At 37.9% G+C, this 19,198-nt stretch overlaps 1 protein-coding gene and 1 pseudogene across 1 annotated transcript; one reads left to right on the top strand and one right to left on the bottom strand.

The window, feature by feature from the left end:
- Positions 1–748: 748 nt before the first annotated feature.
- Positions 749–5,803, bottom strand: LOC147868384 (G-patch domain-containing protein 1-like). Its single transcript, XM_087318573.1, has 11 exons — positions 5,635–5,803; positions 4,384–4,468; positions 3,773–3,861; positions 3,664–3,691; positions 3,492–3,576; positions 3,164–3,230; positions 2,949–3,057; positions 1,969–2,216; positions 1,471–1,803; positions 1,276–1,395; positions 749–893 (listed from the first exon to the last, which is right to left on the bottom strand). Exons 1-11 carry the CDS (start codon positions 5,710–5,712, stop codon positions 831–833), a joined length of 1,305 nt encoding a protein of 434 aa, XP_087174699.1. The 5' UTR covers positions 5,713–5,803; the 3' UTR covers positions 749–830.
- Positions 5,804–15,741: 9,938 nt separating this feature from the next.
- Positions 15,742–16,370, top strand: LOC147868383 (glycine-rich RNA-binding protein GRP1A-like; annotated as a pseudogene).
- The last annotated feature ends 2,828 nt before the right edge of the window (positions 16,371–19,198 follow it).

Raw genomic sequence — 19,198 nt, 5'->3', positions numbered from 1 at the left:
TCATATGTTTACTTGAAAAGACCTATTAACAAATTATTTCCCCTGTCCAACTCTGATTGTGAATATATTATATCATAGCTTCGTTTTCCATTCGTATCTTCAATTTAATAAAAACTTAATTGTGAGTGCTCATTCCAAAATTCCACGAAACAAATTTGGAGTTTACATCATGTTACAAAATCGTGTGACCTTTTACACCCTATTACATTACATTGGTTGGACCAAACAGAAAGACAATTTCAAAATTACCATTCATAATTTGAATTCCTATCACCTCTTCACTGAACACATTATACCACAGATTCAAAATTAATATTCATAATTTGAATTATATCACAGATTTGCACAACCAGAAGCACAAGACTAGGACTGTTAACTGTAGTTAAAATGCCACAACAGAAGAGGGAAATAGAAAAACGACCTTGCAATAATGCGTAAAGAGGTCACCAATCCAAAGATGCGTCTGAATCTTGCAAAAACATTTATTCCGTCTCGTCATACATCAATAGGTCAAAATTGGCCTCTTTATGGATGATAAAAATTCTAATTCTAATTCTAATAGGACACCAGTTGCATGCATCTCAAATTGTTTAACGCAAAATCAACATTGAATTCCAAATGGGTGGTGATTATAATAATACAATCTTTGAATAAGGAACAAAAATATATATAAATGACTCATCATTGGGGGAAAAATGTAGCCTCTGACTCGGGGGAAAAAATATAGCCACTGTCACTGGTTCAAAAGTACACAAAACACCCCTATATATTCATGATTACCAGAAAATACAAATGATAATTTTTTGAAAATTTATCCATCCACTATGATACTATGAGGCACTAGCAAATGAAACCCTCTTTCCCTCGAGAATAAACTTTGAGCTCTTATTCAACTGCAGAAAAGAAAATAAAAGTAGTTAGTTTTAATAAGAAGGAAATGTTTTCTCAATCATTTAACCGAGGATAATATGAGTAGGGACTTTGATTCTAGATCCGATAAACTGTAAGCTTTAAATTGTGAGTTGTAACCAAGGAGCTTGCATTTCTTGGTTTTGGACTCAAATTTAATCCTTTAATAATCTGAAATGTGAACATAGGCATCACAACTAAAGAGTTTTAAATACAAAATTTTCATAATAAGCAAAGGTAGCCTTGGCAATTGTCATAATTGACGCAATACTGCAGTAAATTCCCAGGACTCTTAACTATCATACCATTATTCAGCATAGAATTACTCTGTAGTCAATTAATCCCCTTTCTACAGTACAGGCATACCTTTTGCTTCAGTAAATCAATCATCGCTTCATGGTCATCAGCATCCAAGCCAACATAAAGGTTACTCTTCTCTACAATCACTTTATGAAGACGTTTGATACTAATTGTCTGATCAGGGAGCTGCAATGTAGCATATCACAGTCAATCACTAAAATCTATTTTCTTCGAGTAAGAAGCATCTAAATTTCTCTTTACCTCTCGAATAAGCTGTTTGCATATTTTTTTCCAGTTTGCCTTGTCTTCCTCCTTCAACTTTTTAGACTTCCTCCTGCCATATGCAGAACTAGTTTCTGTCGCCTTCCGCTTGCCCTCAGTACTTAGCATACAGCCATTCTGATTGTCAATTATACTTTGAGTTGCAACATTACTAATATTAACAGGGGCACCATGAAAATCTTTGCTCTCCGAATCTTCTTCCTCCTCGTCATCACTATCTAGTAACACTTTTTGCCCTTTCCAATGTGCACCGCCAATTTTCTTTGGACGATCAGCAATACCAAGACCTTGACGACCTTTTGTAGCCTTGTCCTGGAAGATGTACCATCAATCCTAGCTGACGGTCAGGTGCAATTATGGTACAAATTATTCTAAGAAATACATCAATATCCTAGTCTAACTTAACAGTCATAACTAACAAAAATCGATGGAATTTTTTCAAAACCATAAAATTATTTCAATTCTACTTTCAATAACCTGAACAAGTTTGTACAGATTCTCTTGATCTTGCTCGCAAAATGATGCCCGGCCATTTGACTGCACGATTTCTACATCTTGACTTGACTCTTTCTGCACCTTTAAGCAATAGGATTGTCCTAAAGCTCCAGCACGAACAAAGCCATGCTTCAGTCCCCACCAATCAGTTGGCATGTTTACCATCATTACGTCAACTGACTGTTCAACTTCCACAGTACAATCTTGAGCTACAGAGCAATAAGTAAGCTCTGAAAGAAACCATTGGACTTATTAAAATCAGCTTCCGTTATAGAAATTTACAGAATACAATGACAGGTTAGACAGTAGCCATTCAGCATTACTGGTCTTAAAACCACTATCATTCAACTACGAGCCATAAATGCATTTCCAAAATTAGAAAGTAGCCCTAAATTTTCTTATACGTAAAATTAAAAACTAGCTTTTATATAATTGTGGAAGCCTAATCTAAAGTAATTACTGGCGTTATTGCCAATTACACAGACAGAATATTTATCTATTAAAACTAACATCAGCTTGCTTTAATCAAATCAAACGAATGGCCCAAAACTTAGACAATGAAAATCGGACAAGAAAAATTGTCCCCAACAGAACTCAGGATTATGGAATAACTAAATATCCAAAAAAACATGACTGGAAATTTGGAATTTGGACAAGGGAAGAAGCAAAATCTTCACAATCCTAAGAAACCAAGAAGTGTTTCATCATATTATAAGAATGATCAAAATTTTGATTAACATTAGCCCACATATGATGGGGACAACTAACTCTGACATCATTCACAATGTGGGAAATGGCCCACATGGGAAACTAACATTTTGATTATGTATATGGCATAAGCAGTGTAAATGCAGTGTTCTTACTACATTATAATCATTAACAGACAGTAACCGGAAAAAGATGAGATATGGCACCATATCCTTCCAATCACGAGAAGGAAACTTAATTTAATAAGCACCCACCTTGTTTTTGGATTTGAGAGGATTCTGCACTTCTTGATATCTGTTTTCCATTACTCCTAGTTGCAACTTCTATCACAGGTAGAACTTCCTTGGCATCATTTCTATAACCCTAGGTAAATTGAGAAAGACATTAAAAATGGTTGTTCATGACAACTGACAATACTAAAGAATTTAAAGCCATGTGAATATAGCAAGATTTCCAAAATATAACTGACCAATATAGCATCCAAGTCATTTTGTGACTTTCCTTGTAAGATTTTTCCAGCCTCCCTGTTCTTGTACCTGCAGATGGAGTTTATGCCATGGATAATATGAATATAAGAACTAATGAAGAATCTTAAAAAGAACAAAACATAAAAGGAAATACAGGAAAGAAAAGGATCACGAGTATGTGTAGCATATGTATATGTATGCATGCCTCTGTGCAAGCCCAATTAGCATAAGTTAACCCAGCTTTCTTGTACACGCTCTTCTAAATGAAGACCTATAAATCTGATGTATGGTATGAAAGTGTCACAAATTATACAAACTTAATGAGTTGACCTTCCTTGTGGTCGGGTGATCTTTTTAGGATGTGCTGTCTTTTCTTGCATTCCATTACTTTCAGCTGATGCAGCTTGCTTATTATCTAACATTCAACAAGCATAATACTATTTCATGTAAGGAAACAAGAAACAACCCTCATGGAGAATGCTTGATTATTAAGTATGCATACCTTCTTCATTTGCATCTCCTGCAGCTATCTGACATGTAGAAGTAAAGCATCTCATTAGACATTGATGTAACTCCTTATATAAAAAAGCTACAGTTAACTATGTACTCACCACTTTCAAATTTTTAAGTATATTGTCAAAGGTAGAAGTATTAAATGTCCAGTTAGTTGCAGCTTTTTGCTGTGCATCTATTCCTACACCTGCCATTTTGACAATTGTTTAGAAAGTGCACAATTCAAAGTTATATTAAACATTAAAACCTAAAGAAAGAGCACAATATGCAAACACAAAAAAAGTACTGAATAAGGAAATAGCTAGTAAAAGATATGGTGATACGCTTTCTGTAGTTTGTACATGCTTCAAACATAAGGAGCTTGGGGAATCATAAATAATAGAGCAACATGCTCATCGATTAGAACAATCTCTAACCCTTTGAACTAGGAGGGCATGATGTAGGATCCTAAGCAGTTTGCAAGCTATGATTTACCACACAACACACACATTTAACCTTTTTTGAGATTAATAGATGTGTATACATGCGAAAGAAACCTCAGCATTTATATGCAATTAACTGCTAGCTACACATCTATGTGTTGTATGTTCAAATTGAACCCCACTATCCAACCATAGTATTACAGCAATTTGTAAAGTTAACTAGCATTTGCTCCATAAATATCATAATTTGATAACCACATTGGGTATGTGAAAAGTTCAAATAATACCTGAATTGTCAGATTTCTTGCTGACTCTGACATGTTGGGTGATACCTTGTTTTTCCTTTCCTAATCCTTCTCCTTCTTGCCAACCCTGCATGTTGTGAATTTACTATAAGAATACATTTACCTTAAGAAGATTGGATAATTCTATAATTGCAGAGAACGAAATTTGGCGATTATGACACACCTACAGTCCTGATATGAACACAACGTGTGAATAAAACTGCTTGACTCAATTGTTAAGGCTTCAATTCATAACTATATCCCTAAATAAGCGAGAACGGTCTAAGCTTACAGATAAATAATAATAATTCAACAGTTAACCAGATAATAAATGTGCATACATAGCTAAGAAAAATATCCGTGCAATCAATACTACCAAGGAAGTACAAACAAGGAGTATGGATTTATTGCTTAATGCATAGAATGGATGAGATGAGTAATTACAAGTGTCCATAGTTCTCTCAGGCTGTTTCTTTCAAGGACAATGAACATTTCTGAGAAATTTGGCTACATTTTTCCTTATATTCCACCAGGTGCGTTAATGAAACTTTTCTTCATCAATCATCTACTCGTTTTCATGCATGAAACAACGTTACCTTCTAATCAGCTACTCCTTTTGATGCATGAAAAAATGTGAGCTTCAGACCAAATATATATAGTGCATTTAAGAAAATTGTGCTGGACTTCAGACCAAATACAGCAAATATATAATTCAGGCTGCATTGTGGTAAATTAGGCTCCTTTCCCAGACATGGACACACATTAAGATTTAAAAGCTGCTAAAAAGTGACGTGTTCATCGAACAAGATTTGTATGACTAGAACCGTAATTTTGCATATTGCTCCAAATATAAAGATCACATAGTCAATTCTTTGTATGATTGCTACAAAACTCCATTTTCATTTTTATTATAATTCAGAGATCACAAACTAAAGACTTTGAACATCAAAAACTGTCATTTTGCAGTTTGCTTCTAATTTAGAGGTCGTATCATGAAGTTTTTTCTTAAAGAGCTACGGATGAAAAGCATCATCAAAATGGATCTGAATTCTCGTAGTTTATAATACTTCTTTGGTCGTAGCAAAAATCAAGAAATGCTTCTGAAGTAAGGAAATGGAGAGAAGAAGAGAGACTCACCATTGTATTAGCATCGTACCAGTACAAAATAACGATTATTCACGCAGGATAAATGAATAAAATTTATCTGAAATTCGAATATGAGACGAAGAAGCAGAGGAAGAAAGAAAGACTTGCCATTTGCTTGAGAAGGCGAAACGCGGGAGAGGTTCGAGACACGCCCTGGTAATAGAGAGGGGCTTCGGGCGCGGCCATCTTCGACGAAGAAGAATAGGCCTAACCCTAAGCCCAACCCTAAAAACCCCACAGGAGAAAAGCAGCAGACGAAGAAGAAAAGGAGAAAGTGTGTGCAGCAGAAGGTAAAATCAAATAATGGGACGGTAGAACCAACCATTGGGTTCGTCTGGTCACACTGACACACTTCGCCCGGCCGGCCCAAGTGTGAACATGCACATTCCCATTTCAGTTGGAAGTTTGTGTGACCGATCATTTGTATCGTCTATGGCTTGGCCTCCACTGCCCGACATGGTTTTTGCCTGTCAATCACTGATGATTCGTTATCGTATCATTTGCTTACATGTGTGCCATGGATTGGCTGCCCTTTGTTGTTTTGGCTTGCTTTGGGTTAGATTTTGTCTTTGTGGTCTTCCGTTGACATGTGAAAGGGAGTTTATGAGGTTCAATGCATGTGAGCCAACCAATCTTACCTCTTCAACCATCGTTTATGGTTTCCTTACACGGATTCACTTGCTCAATTGAGACACCTAAATGAATGCAACTTCCTTTTGTCGTTCATGCCTTAGATTATGACGTGACAACCATATCCTTTTCATCGACGTGCAAAGCAAGTTTATACATTTCAAGGTCACATTACCAATTGATGACAATATGATAGTCATATTAGTGTCGATGTATCTTAAGACAACATCGCATGTTAAGCACGATGTGAGAGCATTGCATCAAATATGAGAACTGAAACTAACTTATTGATTATGAATTTGCAGTGTTACTCAAAGCCATATCATCAAAGCTTTCACGTATACAAGTTTTTTTTTTCACCTAGTGTTTTAGATTTTTATATCCAAGAGTGGCATACACTACAAAAATGCTAAAGTTTTCATTTTGATTTGTTTCTTAATAAGGATGTAAACCAAAGCTTAATTGTATACAAGCACATGGAAATTGGAATCATCATTTATACCACATTATGCACGAGGAGACGTGAGCAATCACATATACATATCTCATTTAAAAGCCAGAGGAATACATCACAAAGGGGAGGGGAGCATGTCTTGCTTGATGGACGAGCCAATGGCATTTGGGGATATATTGCAAAACTACGAGGGATTGTGAAGTCTTTCCCTGTAAATTATTGTAAACAAAGGTTTGTGTAGTTAAATGGTTTTCCTTGAATAATCCAAATGGTTACAAATCTAAGACCACTGATCTTTTTTTCTCTTTTTATTTTAAACAAAACTACACTATAGTTCCCATTACCAATCCAATAAGCACATACAAAACATATAATGATACAATCTAGTGGAGGGTAAGATAGCAAAGAAAAGGTATATCCGTCACTCAGTCATAAGTGAAACCAAACTCCATCTATGGAGGAAAGTTTACCATAGTATGAACCATATGTACCATACGTGCTTCGCGAATGTTTCAGTAATTCACATAAGAAAAACACCCTCAAAGAATGATAAATACCATACTTTTGGATTAACAATTTATTATGAGGTAAATAAGCCTAAAAAATGGGAAAAAAAACATAAAAAAAATGGGGGAAAAACAAAAAAAAAACACAAGAATGTTTGAATAACATTCGCATTCGTTTTCCAAGTAGGAAAACGAATGTTATGCTAGACGAACACAAATTTTACGTACTATGGAGGAAACAACCATCGAGGAGGTACATCTTGCCAAACCATTTTGTCATTTCTCTCCACAAAGACGAACAAATCCTTCCACTTGCCTTTAAAGGATTGTTGTTTCAAAAAGACAATATCTTCATTACCAATGAAGGAGTCATATTGACCTTTTAAAATTGAAATAAACATCGACCAACTTTCCTTCACACAATGAATAGGATTCTGCTTTATTTGTTGAGACACATTTTGGATTGATCTATTCAAATATCCAACTAAGACTAATTATCTTTTATTGAAAATGGAAGTATTGAATGCTTTATTAAAATAAAATAAGTTTGTTGAAATAAATTAGTTTGTGAATCCTATCAAGAAACAAGAGTTCAAACATACGTGATTCCCATCATTCTAGCATGAATTTAATTCCAAGAAGAAAAGGACCAAGCAGAGAACCGAGTTCAAAACATTTAGAGAGAGTGATGGTAAAGGTGGTGTATGTGATTAGTGTTTCAACTTAACAATCTTAAACATATATCTATTATATCCATTAAAAATATTGAAATAATGTGTTTATGGTGTTACATTCAAAGAAGTTTAGTAATAGTTTGAGAGGCAGAAAGACATTAAGTAGAGGAAACATTGTTAGCCATTTTGGAGAAGATAAGGGAACATGCATTTTGGAGGCTTTGAATATCATCAATAATGACATCAAGGATATTTGATGTCTCTAATTGGGCAGTATCCAATATGTTTTTTTCTATGCTTTGCAACCCTTGTAGAACGTTCCGAAGTCCCTTCATTTTTTCTTGCAAATCTTTTGCATCCATACGCCCACCTTGTTGCTTTATCCATATTAAAGAGAATATTGTAGAAAGTCTCTCCCTTATGTGTAGCCACGAACTCATATTTGAAGTGGGGACCATAGAAAGCTTCTCCCATATGTATTGCCACGAACTAATTGGTGAAATCGGAGCCATAGAAAGTCGTTCCCTTATGTATTGCCATGAACTCATAGTTGAAGTTGGAGCATTGACACCACGATGCTCCGTAATTTGCTCTTGGCTTTCCATTCCTATATGCAATTTACAAAGATATGATGCAAGAAATAATTAGATCCTCAATTTATTGCATCTTATGGGTTCCTCCAAGAATGATGAATGTCATGGTGTCTCTTTTGAACCTAAAATGCTTTCTCATAAATCTCTTTGATCATGGTACTATGTTTCAAGGAATATACTTGCTTCTCTTTCTCGATTTTCTATAGGTCAAAAGCTCTTACTTGTTTTATCTCCAAGAATGTTTTTTAAGTTAAAATACGATGAATGTCTTTGGTATAATTATTTACCAATGAATAAATTATTAGAGGGGAATCTCAAAATGGCAAACCCCCAATAGAAATTATGCTCAAAATAAAGCCAAAGAATCTTTGGAGGGATTTTTGCAAATTGTAGACAACCGTAAACGTGAGATTTCTTTAACAACTTTCAAATGTTCTAAGATACAAAACTATTCAAATATATGCAAGAGGAATGCTTTTCCTACAAGAACCAAACTAAAATTATTTCCTTAAATATAACTATGTTTCAAGAATATGAAAAATGAAGATTTATTTCATCTATGTTCACATTCACACGAAATGAGTAATTATGTGAAAATGCTTGGCTATCAATTTATGCGTTTATGTAAGTATATTATTTGATTGCATCATGTATGTATTAGCTATTAAAGCAAACTCTCCCGATGGTATGCTTTAACACATGTACTAATAAGATGGCGTAAACAACATATTTTTAGAGCTTGGAATATTTAGGATATGTGTTTTTTTATAAATTGGCAATGGGAACATTTTAGGGTTTCCAAACTAACAAATTCAATTAATTATGATGATCAAATATGCCAATTTGCTATTGAACCCAACATTCATCAGTTGAATTTGTTTTACTAATAAATTGTATTGCAAGCAAGGGATATTTTGTTACATGTACATATTTTTGTTGTTGCGATGATGTCATGGGGCTCATTTACAATATCCACTCTTTGTGTGGAGAAGAGGTAACCGCGTTGATATTGCAATCTTAGACCCTATATTTATTAGTTTTGTTGGGGAATGTTGTGTCTTGATGAAATTCAATGAAGTGGTTATTAATATCCACTAAGAATACAAAAAAGTCATGTAAATGGGGCATGTGGAACACAGATGAAACCACGTGATCACTTTGCAATTAGTGTGGAGCCTATCTATGTTCACACATGGAAAGGAATCACATGTTTCCTTCTTTCTTCTAGTGGAGATCAAGCAAATGATAGACCCCCAGTTTGTAATGGAATAGAGGATCCTAGACTTAAGCACACTACATCTGGGTCATTTCTAGTTCCAATGATTAAACTAAATTGTCATTCCACGAATTAATATGTACAAGACATGCAAGGAGTCCATGACTAGATTGTTGCCACAACTTTGCAAATAAGATCACCAGGTGCCAATATGACATTACAACTATAATCATTGGGTGGTAATATCATGTTGTGTGATATTAAGCTCAAGTACCCACTTCTTCAACCCATCACCAAATTGTGTAAATGATAAAGAGACCAACAAGCAAGAAAAATACAAGGATAATGCACATGGCAATTTAAACAAAGTTTGAGTTTATGTTGGAACTTGACAAATTAGACATATATGAATAATTATGTAATTGATGTAAAATTGTGATTCGATCGAGCTATAGGTTGATGGGTATATATTCAAATGTTCATGTAATTGTTTCTCATGGAATTATTTCTCATGACCAAATATAGGTTGATGCCTAAGTATGTTTGGTTTTAGTGTCCTTATAGTGAGCATTCAAGTATGTGGGTTTCAGTATGAGGAAAAACATTGCAAAACATTGTAGATCATAAAGAAAGAGGAGGGTTCACCCTTGATTACTTCTCACACTATAATCATCCCTAAGTCACGTGGAAGCTTTATCGCGGCCATACGTGTTGTGCACCAATATAACATGACAATTAAGGAATTAATTGTACATAGTTAGTGGGAGTTAAAAGAAATTCAATATTATGATTATAAATTGAGGGGAGGTTGAGAAGTTAAATACAATTTATTTGGAGGAGTTGATCCTCAATATTGATTCCTTGTTTCAAGATTAGCTCAATCTTTTATTAGTTAGCCCCATTATCACTAATTATAATTTGCATGGGGGTAAGAAGCTCTTGAAACCGCTTTTGAGGATCAATGTTCCATTGGGTAGAAGTTTGAATTGGAATGGAATGGGTTAAATATTGGATGTGCGGACTAGAGTTGCATGAAGTGCGTGTCAACAAATGCATGGATTTGGTGTTCTAACATGGGAGAACATAAGCATGTTGGTGTTTCATATGACAAGACAAATTTGAGAGGTCACCCATGGGATTATGTCATGACGTGGATAGTCATAAGATGAGGACAACATTATCCATAAAATTGAGAGAACCCAAGTTTGATCCTTGCCACGGTGTAGGCACCATCTCACAGATCATAATAGGTATCCCATGGACGTTAAAAATATATCTATATTATATCCCTCAACTAGTTGTATGCTTCTCATGTCTTTCACTTTTCCCATGGACACCTCGATCTCACCTCATTTCCATATTTTATTCGACGGTTTAGAATTAAAAAACTGGTTATTTGGCGTACTATTACGTCATTGGCTCTTTGGATAATATGGAAAGTGAGATGTGATATTGTTTTTAATAATGCTCACATACATCTCTGAACCGTGCTTATTGAATTCTGGTTGTTATTTGTCTATACACGGCGTGGTCAATATGATGATCTGCAAGGTTCAGCTGATGTTCTATGGCAATGTCAAGTGGCCTTTAACAAACAATAGCAAGGGCTTCTCTTATTTTCAAATACAACTTCTGGTCGAGGTGGAATTATGCCATACCTTCTTTTTTGCTGCATAGCTCATTGTTTTCGCTCCATTTGTTTCTTATATGATACCATCTGTTTGATCAGATGTTGGTACTAGCCTTTGTATCACAATAGAAGTGAGATGAAATGTCTCCTTCTGTTTTCTCTATGTACATTTCTCAAGTAATATACTAAGGTGTATATTTAAAAAATAAAAAAATAAAAAAATAGGTGTAACTATCCATGTCATAAGTGAAAACGCACGTATCCTGGCTTTTCCGCAACCAATGTGTGCATGCCACGTATGCTTATGGAATAGAGTCCCATGTCCCCGCTGGCTGAAACACAAGTTATAAATCTATTAATCATTGGCCTTTGTTTCACTCTCTTCCTATGTGTGATGCATGAGCAAATTCTTGGCCAAAGCATTTCATTACATTGCTTCTATGTTTAGCACATACATACTTATTGTGCATGTTATATATGTGTGTTGTGTATCCAGAGCAAGGATAAAAGTTTCAATGAGGGAGATTATCATCATGAATTAGTAGTCATGCCAATGTATGAATGTGACATCCCAATGAACAATTCATTAGAGCAAAACAAAGAGCTTGCTTCAGTAGAGTCCTCATGTATTGTAAGTCGAATCACGATACTATATGTTATGTGGAGGGTTAACAAAAACATGTATCAATTGATGAACATTGAGATTGATGCTAACACTTACCTTTGGTCCTTTCTCGGATGATCTATACTTGTTGAGATGGAAAATATTATAGACTATTTGTATATTGGCTTTGGCCACTTTAATTTTAATATCAATGGAGGATATTTTTATGGAAAAAAAAACATGCATCGATGATCTGAAGTAGGACATTGGTTTGTTGATTTTTTACAAGCCGAGCCTATGCATGCGGAGCTGGATCAAACTTGGATTCTCTTAGATTTAGGACTTAAATTGATTCATCGCACATTTGTCCCCATTTCCATCCAATGTGTGAGCCAAGTTCATTGGAATGCAAATGCGGAACTCACTCAATTTTAGATGCAAGATCACAAACAAGCCGGTTACACACTACCATCATACCTACTTATCTTTGTGAAAGCTAGATATCTATGTTCTCTTAGGGATCATGATAGGGATCGGCAAATATATGTATATTTTTAACAGAGTCACATTCAAAATTTTGCTTTTATGAGTCTTTTGGATCTTTTTGCTTGCTTCCCATGCAATTCTAGGAAGTCGATGTGAGGGGTTTTTTTGAACCTTAAGCATGTATTCAACAACCCTTTCCATGGCCATGATCTCAATGGGAAGCGATCCCATCTCAAGGAGGAGGGTGTAGGGTGTTTGTTTCTTAACTTGTAGAAACTTTGTAAGAAAATGTTTTTGGACATTTTCAAACTCTTTCCATGTAGATTTAGGGATGCTACCGCCCCATACTTCCACCCCATAAAGAAGAACTGGGGTCACCAAAGTGTCAAAAATATATTTCTTGAGGACCCAACACTTAATATCTCCAAGATTGCATGTGTTCTCAAATGCATAATATGCTCGCTTACCCGCCTCTAAGCGGCGTGTAGCACATTCATTCCCTTTATGATTTGAAGGAACTTCAAGGCCAAGATATTTGAAGCTTTCCACACATTCAAGTGGCTCATTGTTGTACATAATGCATGGTTTATCTCTTTTCTACTCTTCACAAGCATAATCTTTGTTTTAGAGCTATTGACACTTAATCTAGTATGCATGCAAAATTTTTCCAATGCCTTCATAAGCTTTTGTGCATCTCTTGAAGTATTTGCAAAAAGCACTACATCATCCACATAAAACAAAAGCATAATCACAACATTCCCAATGACAACTTCTTCAACACATTCTTCCTTTACAAACTTGGTAATCATTTCTTCTAATTCATCAATGCATAGACCAAATAATGTTGGTGAGAGTGGGCATCCTTTCTTAACACCAATAGTGCTATTGAAAAAATCTGAAAGTCTATCTCTCATACGCACACAACATATAACCTTCTCATATATTCAGGAAATTGCAAGCATATATTCACTTGGCACCTCAAGTTCTTCCATCCGCCTCCAAAGATGCTCACGAGGTACCATATCAAAAGCTTTCTTGAAGTCTACAAAGCAACAATATAAACCTTTACCTCTAAGGCGACTTTCCTCTATTAATACTCGAAGAGTGACAAGATGATAAATGGTGCTATGGTGTTTTCGAAAACCATCTTGTCCATAAGCTCTCTTACCATTTTTTTCTGCACATACACTTATCTTTTATTCCATTATACATCCAAATAGGTTTGCAATTAATGAGCCAACCATGATGGTTCGATAGTTGTTTACATTATTTACATCTCCGCCTTATGTAAAGCTTTGATCCAATTTGTAGTCCAATCATATGGCATACCATGTTGCAATGCATCATTAAACATATCGCATATCCATATATGTGCTTCCTTTCCCGTCCATTTGAGCATTTCATCTTTTATACATTGAAGATCGCTTGCCTTTTGAGAGGCCAATTTCTTAAGTCCTATGCATATATCTTCAATTGTAAAGATAGATAGATAGATAAATAGATTATATTATCGTCTTCGGAGGTCAAATATGACCTATGAGACAAAAAATATTACATTTCACGTGATACATGTGAAAGTGAGTAGAGACTCTCGATGTTCAAGAACTTTACCAATGAATGTTGCAATCGAGAGTGCACATTGTGGTTGTGAGAGGAATTCATGCAAAGATTGGGCTCGGTCAAAGAGATGTGGAAAGCATGGTCGAATATGATCAAAGGTAGAGCATTGTATCAAAGTGTGATACTCAGACTCGCGAACTTGTTTAGGGCAAAGTGTGCATAGCTGACCACTCTCATCACTTGTGCCCCAACGCCCTATTTCACATCGCAATGCATGTGAGCTAAGTCGCATGGAAGCAATGGTTCGAATGGTAGATAATGGTATGGGCTCTAACATGTATCGATGTGTACGATTTCCCCGTTCTACAAAGAAGGGAGACATATGTGAAAGAGAACCATAACACATCATCTTTCCGGCAAGAGATAACTCATATAAATTCTTACAATGCATAGACAAGTCATGAAGAGTTAAGTCACCATAACTCTCAACACGTTTCCCCTTTAGATTTCCCCAAAATTTAGCACATGCATGTGCTTTCTTTTGAGTTTGGAGAAGTTGTTGAGTAACTTCCCATATTCGTCTCTTTCTTTGAATAAACCTTTTATAGTCATGCAAATGCTTTTGGTAATTGGCCCATGAGCCAATTCGTTTACAACAAAATGGGATATTTACCCATTCATCGAAAGTAAAAATAAAATAAAATAAAAATAGAGCTTAAGCTAAATAGTTCTAGTAAAATAACAAACATGTTCTACAATGAAATGGCTTTATACTAGGCCTAGTTTCATTTCCATCCACGTCTCTTGAAAAGAAGCGGGAGGTCAAAGGGTTTCGATGTGGATGTGGCCCCCCGTGGTCCCAATGTAGAAGGTACCCCAACCATAGCTTCTAGTCGGTGTAGCTCACGTTCCCTTATCTTCTTAATCATTTCTACTCCACGTCGAGTTGTTTTGAAGCCCAACTTCCAAGGGCGTTTGGTGGTTCTTTGCATTTTTGCTTCGTCAAGAGAGAGGCCGAGTGATGTAAGGGTATCCACACTCATCGTCTCCCCTTGTTCCTACATGTTGATGAATATTAAAAGGGCTATGGTTAACACTTTGTAGCTTATTCTCCCTATGTTGTTTTAGCTCTAAGATATACCTACCTAGTCTCTTTATATCCGGGGTATCTAATAGTTTGGAGAGGGTGGGAGAGAGTCCTATATGTCTTGGTATTCTGCCCTTATCTCGACATAGGTTGGACACTTGCATGTAAAGTGATATGCATCCTCTATCTCTATGTGACATAATCTACATAGCCTGTCCTCTCTCGGGACTCTATTAGCCCGACCACTCTCAAGTTGGTGAGATGATATCCTAAGTTGTCCAATGGCCACCCTTAGTGCATTTGCTAAGACTATACCTAGATCTCTTGGTCATGTAATAAAACCTAACTTAGAGAAGTGAAAGAAGTGTTCCTTATAGTATAACATTTTAGATGGGAGTGTCTCGTGTGGGGTGATCCATGTATATCGGGTGTAAATTTGCCATATTTCCTAGCATATTACTTTAATCCGGTCTTCATAAGATATTAAGGTTTGATCAAACCCATGATTGTACTTAAGGGGAGGTAGGTTATTAATGTCTATGCCATTTGCAAGTAACCAACTCACTACAATGCTATACCAATTGCTAGTGTCTCCAAACGCATATAGGGATCGGGATGCCTCAAAGGCTCAACGGGAGATCCTATCTTGTGATTGGCTATGTATCCGATGAATAAAAACTACCACTTGGAAACGTGCTTCTACTAACATCAGGGGCAAACTGAACTCTGCTTTAATAATGTCATGAGGTATTGTCGATTTGAGAGAGGCCCTGTTTCCTCCTCCACCCCCCTCCCCATCTCGAAGCTTCCATGGTTGTTGTAGATCTTGAGTATTGTTGCTTCGTCGGAGGTCTCGCGTGGACCATTGATGATCGCAACCTTGCCGATGCCTTTCGTTACTTCGGCGAAGTTATCAACTCCAAGCTTGTCAATGGTGGTGAAGCCGATCATGAGGCTTTGTCTTTGTGACATTCTCTAATGAGAAAGTGATGACGGATGCGATTGAGTCGATGAATGGAAGCAACATTACTGTGAACCAAGATTAGGAGGGGTGATGGAGGCTATCATGCCACCAATAGAGGTGGTGGTTCACGATATGGAGATCGTGGAAGTTATGGTAGCAAGGAGAGATCAGATGGAGGAAACAATGGATATGGTGGTAGTGTCCATGTCAGTGGCTATAATGATGCCAATGGTGGTGGAAATGATGGCTATGGTGGTTGTAATCACAATGGTGGTTATGGTGGGGGTAATAATAGGTATTCAAGTGGTGGCTCGGTTTCGGAAAATTGGAGGAAGTAAACGAAATGAAAACTTTAAAAAAATTTGTTTGTAAATTGAGTATTGACTTCCTTTTCGCTTTTGTTACTCGAGGCCTTTTGTTTCACTCTAACACTTTTGTTATGGTTCAGATGGGAAAAAATTTGATATCCCTAAAGAGACGATTCTAGAGAGAGACAGAGACAGAGCACCATGAGCGTAATCGACCTCCTCTTCGAAGTAGTCCTCTAGCGAGCAAGGATGTGCAGGACGAGTTACAAGAAGGCGAGAGAGAAGGATAGGTTCTAATGTGTGAACTTTTGTTTTTTGTTTGAGGGTCTTGTGGAAATATTGTCACTTGATCAATGATAATCCAAGTGTTTGTGGTGAAGAGGGGGAGAAGGAAGGGGAGAAGGAGGAGGATGTAGGAAACAATGATGTTGAAAACATGAGGGAAGGTGACATTGTGAACATGAAGGTTCTTAGTTTAGTACCATATCAGTTTAAAACGATGTTTGTATGTGTATATGTATGCATGTGCATGCGTGTGTATTTGTATATGCATTTCCATGGTTGTGTTTGTATGCATGTATGAATGCAGAGGGCCAAGCCGGGACGAGAGGATGTTTATCCTTGACACCAACGACTTCTGCACTATTACTCGTAGGAGTTGTACGGGGTGGTATAAGGGTAAAACACGTTAAATGGGTTGTTCGGTATGTGTAATGTATATGAGTGTGAGGATGAGTATGCGTGAGCACATGCACAATTATGTGCATGTGACAAGAATGTAACGGTCTCTGTTTGTAACAAACATATAATTTACCATTACATTATGTACTGTGAAATGCTCTCAAAATGCTCTCAAGAATAGCTCACTTTCCATTACGTTCTAAGTTACATTTTATAGACTACTCTTAGCGTGGAGGGTGTTCTCCCACTCCAATTAGCTCTTCTAATTATGGGGCTTGGTAGGCGCCTAATTTAGGTGGCCTAATTTGGGTGTGGTCCATGTGACCGCCACAATTCCCCCTTGTAAAAAAAAAGGTTATTGTGGACGGGGTGTGGACGACGGTTCTAGGTGGGGGGATGACATGGGCGTGGGCGTGGGTGTGGACGTGGGCGGGGGCAATGGTAGCTGATGGAAGGGCTTCATGCGAGACTGGTGGGCAAAGGTAGAGTGGTTGTTGGAGGCACGGCGGAGCAGATATGTAGTGTTGCGTATTTGCTTTTGAACTTTGAAGGGACCAATCCATCGGTGCATGAGCGACTCGTTGAGGCCGCGACAACGGATGGGAAATAGACTAGGACTTTGTCCCCAACATGGTATTGATGGTTGGCGTGGCCTGCATTGTGTTGTCGTTTTTGGCGTAGCTGTGCTTGGTGCAGGTTGCTCGTGATGGCTTTGCGGAGGAGGGGCTGGAGTTGTTGCAGGTGGGACCACCAGGACACTGTGTTAGAGTGGAGTCGTGTGATTGGTTGCGGGACTGCCACTTCTGGGGGTAAGCGCGGGTCCCTTCCGTGAAGGGCCCGAAATGGGCTAATGCGGGTGGACGCTTGCACAGTTGTGTTGTAGGCATGCGTAACGAAGGGCAAGATCCGGTTCCAGGTCGAGTGCAGCGGATCGATGTAGGCCGAGATTTGTTATTTTAAGGTTCGATTGAGGCGCTCCGTCAATCCATTTGTCTGTGGATGGTAGGGTGACGTGAATAATTGTTGGATTCCTAATTGTGTAGAAACTAGGCGTAGGAGCTCGCTGTTGAACTGGGGTCCTCGATCGGACAAGATTTGGAATGGGCACCCATGGGGGAAGATGATTTTCTCCAATAATTTGGAGGCGATGGTCATAGCCTTGGCATCTGGGATAGCGGCTGTCTCAGCCCAACGCGTCAAGTACTCGGTTATGACGAGGATGCATTTGTTGCCTTCTTGTGACTCGGGAAAGGGGCCCATAATGTCCCATCCGACAATTTCAAATGGAGCTTGAACTTGTATCAGATGTAAGAGGCCTTGAGCCACTTGAGGTGATTTGATGGCCTGACATAAGTTGCATGCTTTGATGTAGGAGGCGACCTCGTTGCGTAGCCCCGACCAATAGAATTTGCAACGGATTTTGTCTAGCACCTTATGAAAACCCAAGTGGCCGGACAACGGGTGATCGTGGAAGAAACGAAGGTAAGACAGGCGCAGTTGCTCAGGCACGTAGACCCGGGGTTCCTTGCCTACTTGGCAAAAAAGCAGGACATTATCCTGGATCATGAATTGCTTGGTGAGGGATGATATGGGCTCGGCTCGTACGCGGTGGCAGATGTCTTGGAATTTTTTTTCGTGTTGTTGCATGTTGGCGATTTGGGATGAGGATATGGGGAAATTGATTGTGTCAAAGGCGACCTGGTTCGCCTGAAAGGATATGCGGGATAATCCATCGGCGACGATGTTTTGGGGACCACGGCAATAGCGCAATGTGAATGTGTTGAGAGACAAGCTCAACATCGGCCGGATCGGCTGAAGAAGCCAAGGACCGGATCGGTTGGGACCGATCGGTTAGGCCGAATACGTAAACCGGTACGCAGACCGGTGCGTAGGTAGGGCCGGATCGGTGCGTAAACCGGGAGGCCGTTAGGAAAGATATTCCGTGAGGAATATATTTGCCAGTTAGTGTAGGAGCTCTTAATGAGCATTGAAGTACTGTTAGTACTTCGGTCAGTCCTTCTAGGACTTGTATAAAAGTGTTCATTGACACACATATGTATAGAGTGTGGTGAATAGAGATTGTGTATTTTTTTGAATATACCTCTTGTGTTTTCCTCTCTCACTCTGTCTGTCTCTCCCGCGTATTCTGCGTGAGCTCAAGCTCTCCATTAAACCTGAGTTTTCTTCCTTCTGTTCGGTCTTCATACTTGCTTCCACACGTTACTTTCTGCATGGTATCAGAGCGCGAGGGTTGAGAACCTCTCTGTAGCCGACACAGC

Source organism: Azolla caroliniana, unplaced genomic scaffold, assembly GCF_043228905.1.
Source record: "Azolla caroliniana isolate FFs.n. ecotype wild unplaced genomic scaffold, voAzoCaro1.0.p SCAF_1, whole genome shotgun sequence".
NCBI classification, from domain to species: Eukaryota; Viridiplantae; Streptophyta; class Polypodiopsida; order Salviniales; family Salviniaceae; genus Azolla; species Azolla caroliniana.
This window is presented reverse-complemented; position numbering and strand designations above follow the sequence as displayed.

Excerpts from the sequence above, each read along its gene's own strand:
- LOC147868384 (XM_087318573.1), bottom strand. The coding sequence starts at position 5,712 with ATGGCCGCGCCCGAAGCCCCTCTCTATTACCAGGGCGTGTCTCGAACC. Across the intron at positions 4,469-5,634 it reads TTCGCCTTCTCAAGCAAATG|GGTTGGCAAGAAGGAGAAGG; the intron begins GCAAGTCTTTCT and ends CACAACATGCAG. Across the intron at positions 3,577-3,663 it reads AGGAGATGCAAATGAAGAAG|ATAATAAGCAAGCTGCATCA; the intron begins GTATGCATACTT and ends GTTGAATGTTAG.